At 41.1% G+C, this 12,388-nt stretch overlaps 1 protein-coding gene across 2 annotated transcripts in view; it reads left to right on the plus strand.

Moving 5' to 3' along the window:
- The window catches only part of pappaa (pregnancy-associated plasma protein A, pappalysin 1a), a 314,646-nt gene that overhangs the window by 217,856 nt on the left and 84,402 nt on the right, over window positions 1-12,388 (plus strand). For both annotated transcript variants that reach the window (XM_078550327.1, XM_078550328.1), the window contains exons 18-19: window positions 356-503; window positions 4,946-5,055. In XM_078550327.1, coding sequence (XP_078406453.1) covers window positions 356-503; window positions 4,946-5,055 — 258 coding nt within the window. The remainder of the gene's footprint in view (window positions 1-355; window positions 504-4,945; window positions 5,056-12,388) is intronic.

Consider the following 12,388-nt stretch of genomic DNA (forward strand, 5'->3'; position numbering starts at 1 on the left):
CAAAGTGATGGAAAGAATATGAGGATCAGAAGCTCTGTTCAGGGGCAGATAAGATGGTAAGGTTGTAAACACTTGGCTTTAAGCAGAGACAGTGGAAAAAGCGATGAAAGAACAGAGTTTGCAGGTAGGGGCCCCAAGCCCATGGCTTAGGTCTTCCCAATGTGGCTCCTGAGACTCAAAGAGACTCCTGAGATGAAAGCATGGACATCCTTGCTGTAAGTGCAGTAAAATAGTAAAACTCAAACCTGTAAAAGCAGCTTGAGTGCAAACTATTGGTTTACTGTTGGTTGCTGGTCATAAGATTTGTGTGTGTAAATTTACATCATTAAAGATGTGGCCATGTAATGTTTTCTAGGAACCTATCAATAACTTGATTCGCTGCAGGAAGGATGGAACATGGAATGGCTCACTACAGATCTGCAGCTCAATGAAGGGGGATTGCCCACAACCTCATCGTCTCAACAGTCAAATTAGACTGAGCTGCAAAGATGGCTATGGCATAGGTAACACAGTGAAAGAATGGTGTTACGGGAATGTTCAAACTCAGGAGTTGGGTAGAATTACATAGACTTACAAAGAAACAGGCCATTTGAGCTAGCTAATCCATGCCAATATTTATGCTCCACCCATGCCCAGTCCTCTTTATCTAACCCTTTCTGCATAATCTTGTATTCTTTTCTCTCTATTATGTTTATCTAGCTTCCCATTAAAAGCAGTGCATTTCTTTCATTGGAATATAATTTCACGAGCTGTATCCACTGAAATATCAGGGTTATGAGTTTTCTTGATGGCTTATTGGGTAATACATTACTTGGTGTGAAGCTGGTTTTAGCTGTATAGTTATTCCTTTTGAGAAATCGACATGGATGCCTGCCCAAGTTTACTGGCTGAGACATGTCAGTAGTTATGGTGGCTTCACCCCAACCATGAAATTCTGATCACGGTTTCTGATCAATGATCCTGCCATTTAGTTGGGGGCGGGGGGTGGGGGGTGCAGTGGGGGAGTGGCTGGAAGATGAGGATCTGCATTAGTGTGTTTTTGGCTATTTGGGCTATATCTATGGCTTTGCCTGCTGAAGATCCCAGAAACATTAGCAGTTGCTGACCACTAGGTGTGAGAGGTGGGATGGGAGGGGTTGATGGAGGTTTGAGAAGTACCAGGATGTCTCTTCCTGGAAATACTAATCTGGGCACCCTCAAACCGTTCGTGTCCCATCCCCTCCCTGACCCACCTCTCTTAAAAAGGGACTGCCTCAACTGGATCTTAGGGGTCCAGGCCCCAATCTGGGCCTGAACTTTCAACTAACCCTCACTTCTATCAGGCTGCTGACACACAGCCTCCTTATGCCAATCATGCACAGGATCCACCTGAGGACCTAGAAGTTGGGTTTACTGAGTTCCTGTTTCCCGACCCACAATCTCCTGCACATCAAGTGGTCTTGTAGGGGTGGGAAAAGGCTCTGCTCCCAACAGGATCATCTCAGGAAATGCAGCACGATGCCAGGACATAACGTTCCCAAGTTTTCAACCATTCCAAAGGACTCCCAGGAGTCCACCAGAACATTCATCTATTTTGGGGTCCACAGTTTAGTCTCACATAAGAAGCATAGTCACAATACAGGCTGCTAAATCACCAAGAACCAAAGTCCAGCAAGATTCAACACCTTTTGGAGGAGCTGGGGCAGAAAAGGGTGGAGGGGATGCAACTGTATTCTAAATTGTATATTGAAATTTGTAGAGCTCTGAAATTTATTCCTAATTTATTATGCTGAATAGCTTTACTAAGATCACAATTCTTGATTTTCTATAATTAAAAAGGCTGAGGTGACATAATGGCAAAGCACATTAGCATTGCCACAGCATAGATATAGGTAGGATATAAGTTTGTGCTTGCAATTTCTCACATAACAGATTTCCAAGTCTTGTTAAGTCGTCAAGCAGAGATAAGGAGGCCAAATACTTTCCATTGGGAAGTGGGGAAGCTTTCCACTGGGAAAGGAGAGGAAACAAAAAAAAGGTCAAGACACAAATTATCTTGGGCTGATCTTCCCTATAGTAGTTTGTATATAGAGCTGAGGACATTAACCTACTTGTATCAGCCAGGGACAATGCAGGGAGAGTGGATTGAAGAGAAAGTAAGGTTTGATACCTGATGTGAATTTAACTGCAGCCCAATATGAAAGAGGACACTGATCCATTATTCTTACAACTGGCATGCATTGGGCATTATTCACAGTGTTTCTCAGGTAACATTTCTGCATCACTACACCTAGCCCTGCCTCAATATGGGAAAAAACAATTGCTGAAATTTTACTCCTGATTGTATCATATATTTTATTTGATTTCAAAAATAATCTCCAGAAACTTTGCATAATTACAGAGCACACTATGTGGAAAAAAAATCAAGCCTTGGTGATTGTAAACAAAAGTTTTCGCTCCAAATTTCCTGTTCTGTGCCACGTATTAAAGTTGTAGCATTCCTTTCCAAATAAACCTTTGACCCAATTTAAGAAAATTGAAAACCTGTCAACCAGTAATTTTCTGGTGAAATGTTGTTTTAGAAAAAACAGTCTGAGTACAGAGAGGTCAGGGCTGAGTTGGAAGGTTTTAAGTGCAACAGGAATGGCTAGAAATACCATTGAGTTTAAAGTCAAGTTGCATAAAATTTATTATTTAAAAAAAAAATTAAAACAAGGCCTGAGGAATTCCAGTCATCATAAGCAGGGTTTAATGTCAGTGCCTGCCTCTGCCATTAAAATATTATTTGAGTGAGAAAAGATATGAAGGTGTCAGTGAATGCCAATCTGGCTTATTGGAACATTATAATCAACTACCTCCACAACATACCTCCCACTATGAGCATGCAAGGGCTTGAGTACAAAGTTACTATGCTGACTTTTGGCCAGTTCATAACATGACCTTCCACATCCCGACCTTGGAATAACCTTTCATTATAGATCAAAACCTCATTTTAAAAAAAAATTAGCTTCAACATCTAAAATCTAATTTCTAGCATTTGGATAATTACGTTCTACTGCTGCAAATGCAGCCATGGCCCTCTATGCTCTCAGACGAGTGAATCTGTCCATTGATTGCCTGCTCTTCAGCTCTGCCTGCACAGTGGGTGCGATATAAAAAAAGCCCTTGACAGACCTCTGGTTTGTTTTCGAAAAAGGCACTGTGCAACCCGCAAATCCTGAAATAAATGGCACCCTGCTCTGTTAAACACTCAGCCCCAATGGAGCTGCCTTGATCATTTGATGCTTAAGCCAGTGGAGTACATACTCTCTAAAGGTTTAAAATTAATTAGTACAAAATACATTGGTGAGTTTGAGGGCAACCCTGTCTCTGCTGTTTATCCAGGCATGACTGATGTCTGATTAGTTAAGGAGAAAGGAGGAGAGAGAAAGAAAAAGAGAGAGACAGACAGATAGATCAGTGTGTGAGTTAGGAATTGTGGAGCTATCCATAGTGCTTAAATATCTTTGCCCCATCAATTATGGAACTGCTGGGATCCATGGAATGTAGTACGTGTTGTCAGTACGTGAAGGAATTCCACTGCAACAGTCTGCCTTGCAGAAATTTATTACAGATGTTGCTTTAGGCAGAAAATAATTAATGAATCCAAAAGTTATGCATTTTTAAAATTATTTTTACAATAAAATATGCATAATGCACCAAAATACCTATCGCATTCAAGCATTGATTGAGAAAGTGTCATTACCAGTACTTATTTTAGAAGTCAAAGAATTAAAATTCCATTTTCTCTCATTTTCTTTTCTCCTTTTGTTTTTTTTTAAATTTTATTATTAGAATTAAATTAATGACATCTTTTCAGGTCAAGATTTCTTAGTATGACTGAGCTCGGTGATATGGAAGATTAGAGTTAAACAGATACAATGACAAGCAAAGTTCACTAACACACACTCTACTTAAGTTAGCACAGCTGCTTTGCGTTGGCCACAACGTCCATCATAAACTGACCATATTGCAGGCTTGGGTTGCAAACTCTATAAGATTGGAATGCAGAGCATGGTGCAGCCATCTTATCCGATTAGTGCATCTACTGGGAGCTCTTAAATTGAAACAGAGAGAGCCTATAACTATTTCAAAACAAAAATTAGAAAGAATTATGAAATAATATTCTTCTATACACTTTTGTTGAATACATCATCAGGGGCACTGGCTGAACAAGTTACTGAGTCGGATTATGCAAAGGTGATTAATTGGCAAGCACAGCTGAAACAGCGTGCTGAGGTTAATAACTGTTTCTCTGTCGATGCTAATTCAGTTGTCGGACATAATTGAACTCAGTCATCCCCGCAAGGTAGTCATGCCAGATAAGGTGCAGAGTTTTAAATAGGGAGCAATTTAATAGGAACCACCTGAGAACATGCCCCTGTTGAGCTATAGTTAGCCTACATATAACCTACTAAGTCAACCATTATTCGTAGTTCCACATAAAAATGCTTGGACTCCTTTTCAGCATGACTACCTTGTTATACTTTGACCAGAAATATACCATCTGAAGATGGAAGTATTTTAGCGTTCCAACTGTAATTCTTCCTGATGAAGTCTTTCAATGTGCTCACTCAAAGAAACTTTTCAGTGAACATTGCAACATATGATGTTCACATATGGGTACATTTGTGCCTGTAAGAAAAGCCTCTTGCTAGATTTTTCACAAATACATGTGACTGCTAAAAATACACCAGTTAGAACCTTTGTTAAAATAGCTGTCAGATGTTAATCCATTAGTATGCTAATATAGGAAAGCACAATCTTACACCATTTTATTTTAACAATATTTCAATGAGTGTTGCTCCTATCTCCCAGACTTGTATATGAAAAGCATTCACAAAATTACAGAAAGAAAAATACAGAAATCAGGATAGCACAGAAATAAGTAGGTTGTCATTAAAAAACATTGTTTGGTTCCTTTCAGGTGCAGAATGTACTCCTTCCTGTTTGTCACATCAAAATGACACTGTCATTTTACCTAGCAACATGACCTCAGATGATGTGAAGTACTGGATGAGTCCTCCAAAGGCAAAGGTTGGTTGAAAATAATGTTAATCAAACTGCTTTTTGTGAAACGATTTTGCCTAATTTTCAAACAGCACAATTCTTGGTCAGCAAGCCCAACATATTGGACAGTATTCGCATTGTAGAAGCTGACGCTTTTATTGCAAATTTTAGTGCAAACTTTATCAAAGCATTATACTTCCTGATAGTAAAAAATAAAAAAAATACTGCCAAGTGGATGCAATAAAGTAATTGCATTGCTGATCGCCATTGCTATCTCCTCTGTGTATAACAAATGGTGGAAAGTGTTTTACGAAGAGCTGTCAACATGACAATGCCATATTTTAAAACACTGACAACCACTGGGAGAAGGGGTAAAACCAAAAGATAATTTGCTCCAAGAGTCTGGCAGACTTGACCCCTTTCAATGGGCCTCAAGTGATAACATGAAAATAATGCACAGTGAGCTATATCCAAGACAATGGGAAAAGCATTGTTGTGAACATACCAGCAGGTTATATGGTCTAGTGGGTACAGCAGAACAAATCTTCACTCTGCATTAGGTTGAATCCCACTCTAGCTTTGTTGTAAACATTCAGGCTTCTATGAGAAGCAGGGTTTCAGCAGGTTTGATTCTGGAATGTTGTGACAGTAGTGCCCATATAGATCCAGTAAGTTTGGTTAGTAGATTGTTTCTGGTTTTGACTTTTGCTGCTGTTTTCTTCAGACGTTCTCGGAAGCATAAGGTCCTAATAAGAGTCATTCCCAAGTATGTTGGGTTGGGATTATGCTTTAGACTCTGGCCATCCATGTAAATATGCAATTGTTGTTTTGGCACTGGCATTGTGGAGGTGGAAAGCTCTGGATGTGGTTTTGGAGGGATTCAGCATGAGATGCCATGTGCTGCAGTAGTCTGTCAACTTTGTAACATTTTCATTAAGAGTGCGGTCCAGAGCTTGGGTAGCACAACAGATATCATCACAACACAACATTTGCCCTATCATGCTCTGCAGCAGTATACTGTGCGTCCATCTGAAAAAGGTTATCACACACACATGCATCTTGTGGACACTCAATTGGACACAACAATGTGCATCATAACTAGAACCCTTTGCGAAACACTGCTCCCCTGGCTTCCTGTCCTCACAAACATCACTCCCCCAAACATCCGCTGACTGATGAAAACCCATAAGCTGGTTAAAACCATCCATGCTGCTCTTCACTTACCACTCCATGATGATCTGTTCAACCCGCCTTCCATCTCAGTGCCTCATATGAAGCAACCTTCCTGAGCAAGATCCACCAACAGGCATCCTTTGGGATCAAGGAATGGGAAACACAGGAAATCACTAACAAGTCCCTTGTAACAAACCTCTTCTATCAAATGGCAGGCTTTGAACTATCGTGGTGAGAGTGGTCCTTGCTAAATAAGTTTAGGACAACTAGGGCCTCTGTACAGTCAACTTCCACTGCTGGGGCCTCAGCACAAGCCCCTTATGTATTTGTGGAGAGACACAAACAATGTTGCACATTACCGAGGATTGTCCTCTCTAAGACTAAATGGTGGACTAATCACCTTAAACACAGCAAATAAGGAGGCTGACGCTTGGCTTCGGGGATTTGTGTTTGCTAAATAAATAAATAAGCATGTTTGACTGGATCATCTGGCAAATGGAATTAGCCAACGAGTGCTGTCTACATTTTCTGCAGACACATCTACCAGCCTCACTTGAATTACCTGCTTTTTTTTTTAACAAAATACAACGCATCCCAATAATGCAAACTTACATTATTGGCAGATGATTGAAGTAATGGGATAAAGTGACAGTAATGTGGGTTTAGGGAGGATTCTTGAAAAAATGTGGATATTGGTGTCTTACACTTTTACGATCTCAGGCATTAGTTGGATTACTAGATATATAGAGATATATCTATATCTAGAAATGAGAGAGAGAGAGAGAGAGATATCTAGGTTGTGATGTATATGTACAGATATACATACACACAGATATATGCAGACATACATATACATATAACAGGAGGATGTGGGCATAGAAGTTTCTGAAGCAACTGAATAGTGGTGGGTTTTTTTGTTTAGATCGTCAAGAACTTAATAACAAAGCTGATGTTTTGTGGTACAGAGACTTTTAAAGTACAATACATGGTTAACAAACAACCTTTCATACATTATAGATTGTAGATAAGCAAAGCACAGGTTTATTGTTTGATCTATAATGAAAGACCTGCAATGCAATGACAGAAGATGCTTCATTCATTGTTAGGAAATCTGTTAGCAAATTGCAAAAGTGTAGTTAATAAAATAGATATGGGCAAAAGTTGAAGGTTACCTTTTCTTGCCTGGTGCCATCAAACCACAGAAACCAATCATTGATCCAATAGTCAGATTCTAGTTGTGACAGATGTCAATTTTTAAAGTTTCTGACTTTGTGTGTTCACTTGGGCAAGTGAGTTGCAGCAAGTTGTTTGCTATCATTCAGAAAGTAAAATTCTTTGTTCCCTCGTACATTCTATGCAGGATTGTGGTACTCAGACAGCATGCACTTTAAGGTATAGTTTATGAGTTGGTGCACTGCGCCAAATCACTTGGCCCAGAAACCATGAGATGTGAGGGATTCCGGAAATGTCCCTTTACTCGACATTTGTCAATAAACATTGAGAAGGCATATGTAAGCAGGCTGCAGTACAGACCGTTTTCCTCTCTTCCCCATCATGCAAGACATCACAAACCCCAAAATGAATTGATTCTGTGCAAGCACGACAGTGAACATGTTAACAGAACAAGAGTGTCCACCAGCTCAATAAACATACTTGGCAAGTCTTTTACACGTATCAGTCAAGGAGCAAGAAAGTAATTGTATTGCGATAGCCTTTTGGCTACATAATATGAAACTCTTGTATACAGACAGGGAACAAAATATACCAAATCCCATCATGGCAGCTAGGAAATTTAAAATCAATTCATTAAATAAATCAGGAGTAAAAAAGCTAGTATCAGCAATAGTGGACATGAACCTATTGGACTGTTGGAAAAACCCAGCTGCTTCTCTAATATCTTTTAGGGAAGGAAATCTGCTGTCCTTATTTGGTCTTGTCTTTTTGTGACTCCAGACCCACAGCAATGCGTTTAACTCTTAAGTACCCTCTGAAATGACATAGCAGGCCACTCGATCATATTCAAGGGCAATTAGGGATCGGCAATAAGTGCTGGCCTTCCCAGCACCACCCATATCCCATGTATTTTTTAAAACTTATAAGTAATAAAAATAATGAATAAGTTTAGAAGATTTTACTGCCCACTTGTGTTACAACCTCAATTTTAATGATACATAAGGCTGCATATGAAAGGCATTTGAAGCAACTCGTGTGAAAAGGAGCTCGTCATAATTGAATCTGACGTCAAGACCATACCTGCATTTGTGTCACCAATTTATGCATAAATTGCTGGATTTCTGTATTTCCTTACTGACTAGCTGACTAGTGCTGTAGTTAATCCCATTTGTTGAACTGTGAAGCACAGACCAGTGAGTTTAAAGAAGCATTTGTTTCCTTGAACAGGGCAATGATTCTACAATACAGATGGTACTGAAAATCCTTTGCTTCTGTTATTATGCTGTAATGCCCCATCTCAAGCATGCGCTGCAGGCTAGAAGATAATAAACTTGATTGACAATGAACTCTCCTTTTGGTCCAGGGCTCCCCCTAAGGACTGTTTTGGAACCCATTTCTTTTATTGACCTTAAGTCCTTCAACGATTTACATCAGTGTTTTTAAGAAGGTACAGACTTTCTACTAATCTCCAATTACGCCATCCCTTGATAAAATAGGAATTCATTGAAAAAAAAAAGCTGCATTTTAGTATAATTTAAATAGAAACAAGGTCTTGCAATTACTCCTCACTACAAGGTTGGGTGATTTCCAAGTTTGATACTTCAACACGCAAAGCCTTTAAAAATTCGATTAGGGAAGAACCACAGTGGGTTTCAAATGGGAACAATGGCCAGGATTTTACAGCTCCTCCCACCCGGTAGGACATTACGGACCTGCCGAACTGAATGGAATTTTAACTGGCTCGCTGCATCCACTGGGGGGTGGGGAGGGGGTGGAGACACGCCGCATGGTGGGGCCGTAAAATCCTGGCCAGTAAGTTCCCTGAAAGTAGGTGTGAGGTATTTTTGGGAATATGGGGGATGGTGGCGTAGTGGTAACGTCACTGGACCAGTAATCCAGGAGCCCAGATGCTCTGGGTTCAGACTTCACCATGGCAGGTGAAACTTAATTTTTATTAATAAGATGTCAGTAACGGTGACCATGAAACTATCATCGATTGCCATAAAAACCCGTCTGTTTCACTAATGCCCTTTCGGGAAGGAAATCTGCCATCCTTACCTGATCTGACCTACACGTGACTCCAGACCCACAGCAATGTGGTTGACTCTTAACTGCCCTCTGAAATGGCCCAGCAAGCCACTCAGTTCAAGGGCAATTTGGCATGAGCAACGAATGCTGGCCTTGCTAGCAACACCCACATCCCATGAAAGAATTGAAAAAAGAAACTGCTAAGATCACATTAAGGAGGAGGTTTCTGCAGCCAACTTCTTTATAAGTGGAGCAGATAGTCACCACCAATTTGTAGTCATTTAAAATTTGTTAAATATTTTCTCTTAAAATGGAGATTTGAGGGAACTAAATTTCAGATTATATGTTATCATCGACCAACCTTGTGTTCAGGATCTTCGTACACAAAGTGACATCAAGTCAATTTATTCAGTAAGCTACATGTCATTCCCAGGAGAGAGGCCTGGAGTTAGCATGTGCTTCATCAGGCTTGTGGGATTTTCAGTGTTGCAGGGTGCTATTGACTGCATACACGTGGCACTGTGGCTCCCACATATCAACTGGGAGATGTTTTGCAATCGCAAAGGGCTAACACTATTAAAGTTCATCAGGATACTGTCCGTTTGGGATAAAGCAGCCCGCTTGACCAACACCCCATCCATCGGCACACAATGGCAGCAGTGTGTACCATATACAAGATGCACTGCAGCAACTCATCAGACTTCCTTCAATAGCACCTTCCAAACTCACCATCACTACCACCTAGAAGGACAAGGGCAGCAGACGCATGGGAATACAATCACCTGCAAGTTCCCCTCCCGAGCCACATACCATCCTGAATTGGAACTACATCATCATTTCTTCAGTGTCACTGGGTCAAAATCCTGGAACTCCCTTCCTAATGACAAAGTGGGTGTACCTGCACCAGATGGACAGAAGTGGTTCAAAAAAATGGCTCACCATTGTTAAGGGAAATTAGGGATGGGCAATAAATGGGCCTTGCAACAATGCTCACAATATCATTGCTGATGGGGAAGGGAAGGGGATGGGATGGAAAGCAAGAGGTCCATGGTCACACCATCTGCATCTTGCACTTCATGCCAGAGAGCAGGATGAGGTTAAAGTGGGATTTGAGAAGGGACATGGGGTACAAACATAATGTCATTCTGAATGTTCACAGTGATGGAGGATGCAGTGGCCTCAGTCACAGCTGGCCCCATGAGAGAACTTTCTCCTCCATAGGGCCAAGGAGATGCAGGCCTGCCTGTTCTCTGTTGGCTTACTGCTGGTGCCTTATGCTATGTAAGACCTTGTCCTGCAAGAGTTTTTTTTTAATTCATTCATGGGATGTGAGCATTGCTGGCTAGGCCAACATTTATTGCACATCCCCAATTTCCCTTGTTCAGAGGGCATTTTAAGAGTCAACCTGTGGGTCTGGAGTCACATGTAGGCCAGACCAGGTAATATTTCCTTCCCTAAAGGACATTAGTGAACCAGATGGGATTTTACAACAATGGACAGTGGTTTCCTGGTCATCATCAGGCTTTTAATTCCAGGTTTTTATTGAATTCAAATTTCACCATGTGCTGTGGTTGGATTCCAACCCAGATCCCCAGTGCATTACCTTGGGTCTCTGGAATGCCAATCCAGCGATAATACCACTATGCCACCACCCCACCCCACCCCCACCCTCCACCCTCCACCCCACCCCCCGTGTGAATGTCAGTGAGTGTTTTGCAATATGTTTGGGTGATGGACCTGTCATGTTTTAATAGCTGGAGATATGTGGAAGCTGTAAGAAATGGGTGTGAGACGGACAGCATTGGGAGGTCCATGAGGGTGAGGTTGAGCATCTGAATGTCAAATATGAGCCCTGTTTACTGATGGGATGTGATACGTTGAGCATGGTGAAAGGTTGCTGGTTGAAGATGTATTTACTGACCTTGATCAGAAGCATGTGGTCGCTGAACTTACTAAGGCCTCCAGCACCACCTCTGAGTACCTGGGAGCCTTCATTCTGTTCTGCTACTCTTCCTTCCACCAAAGCCTTCCTGGTGCTGTTCCGAGGCTACTGTAGCCCAAGCGCACCTTCCCAGTAAGAGGGACAGGCTAGTTTTACATCATGCTAGCCATGCACACTGCTGGTCCCCCTGCTGAGCAATGCAGCCAGCCAGCAGCATGCTTTGTGCTGGGCTCCACACTATAATCATGTCAGTGAGCAGGTAGCTTGAAGTTTACATACTGCTTGCCTCAATGGGACTGGGTGCATGATAGCATACATCCCAAGCCATGTGTCTGATACCAGGCCTAATCAAATACTTCTCCAAACTCTTACTTCCAAAGTAAGGGAATTTGATCAGCTATTGAAAATGGGATTTCCAAAGATGGAAATTACTTCTCATTTCTAAAAAAAAAAATGCAAAGGGCATAAAAAATGCTTGTGCAGCACATAATTCATCACTGCTGTAAAATGCTGAACTTTTCAACACCAAGGAACCCTGATTTTCATTCAACTCTTGGAAGAGATGTATGCTGAAATAAGCTTTATTCAGGGTTTGGTCAGTCAATGGTTCAGTTTGATGGTACATCTTGTGGACACTAGCTGTAGCATTTCTGTGCTAATGGAGGAAATTGATACCATCTTGCGCAATTCACAACATTAGCAAATGAATGATCTCTGAAGATGTGAAGCAGCAGAATCTTAAAAGAGGTGACATCTTGTACAAAAGCATGTTTTCCAAACAACTTCTGCTTGTGAAAGGAATAGAGTTAAAACAGCCAAGCTTTTGTTGCTGTAATAATATCACACACCAATGAAGTAATGGTATGTTGAGATAAACCTTAAGCTGAAAAAGGAACATGCAGGACAGTGTTCATGAAGGCAGTATCCACTTAAGAGCAACTGGAAAAAGGTCAGATATGACTGCCTATTACATAAATCATCATGTGAAATTTTCTAAACCATTTTACAGCAGCAGATTTAACAGCGAGAGACAATTAAGGGTGT

Source organism: Cetorhinus maximus, chromosome 10 (assembly GCF_964194155.1).
Source record: "Cetorhinus maximus chromosome 10, sCetMax3.hap1.1, whole genome shotgun sequence".
NCBI lineage: Eukaryota > Metazoa > Chordata > Chondrichthyes > Lamniformes > Cetorhinidae > Cetorhinus > Cetorhinus maximus.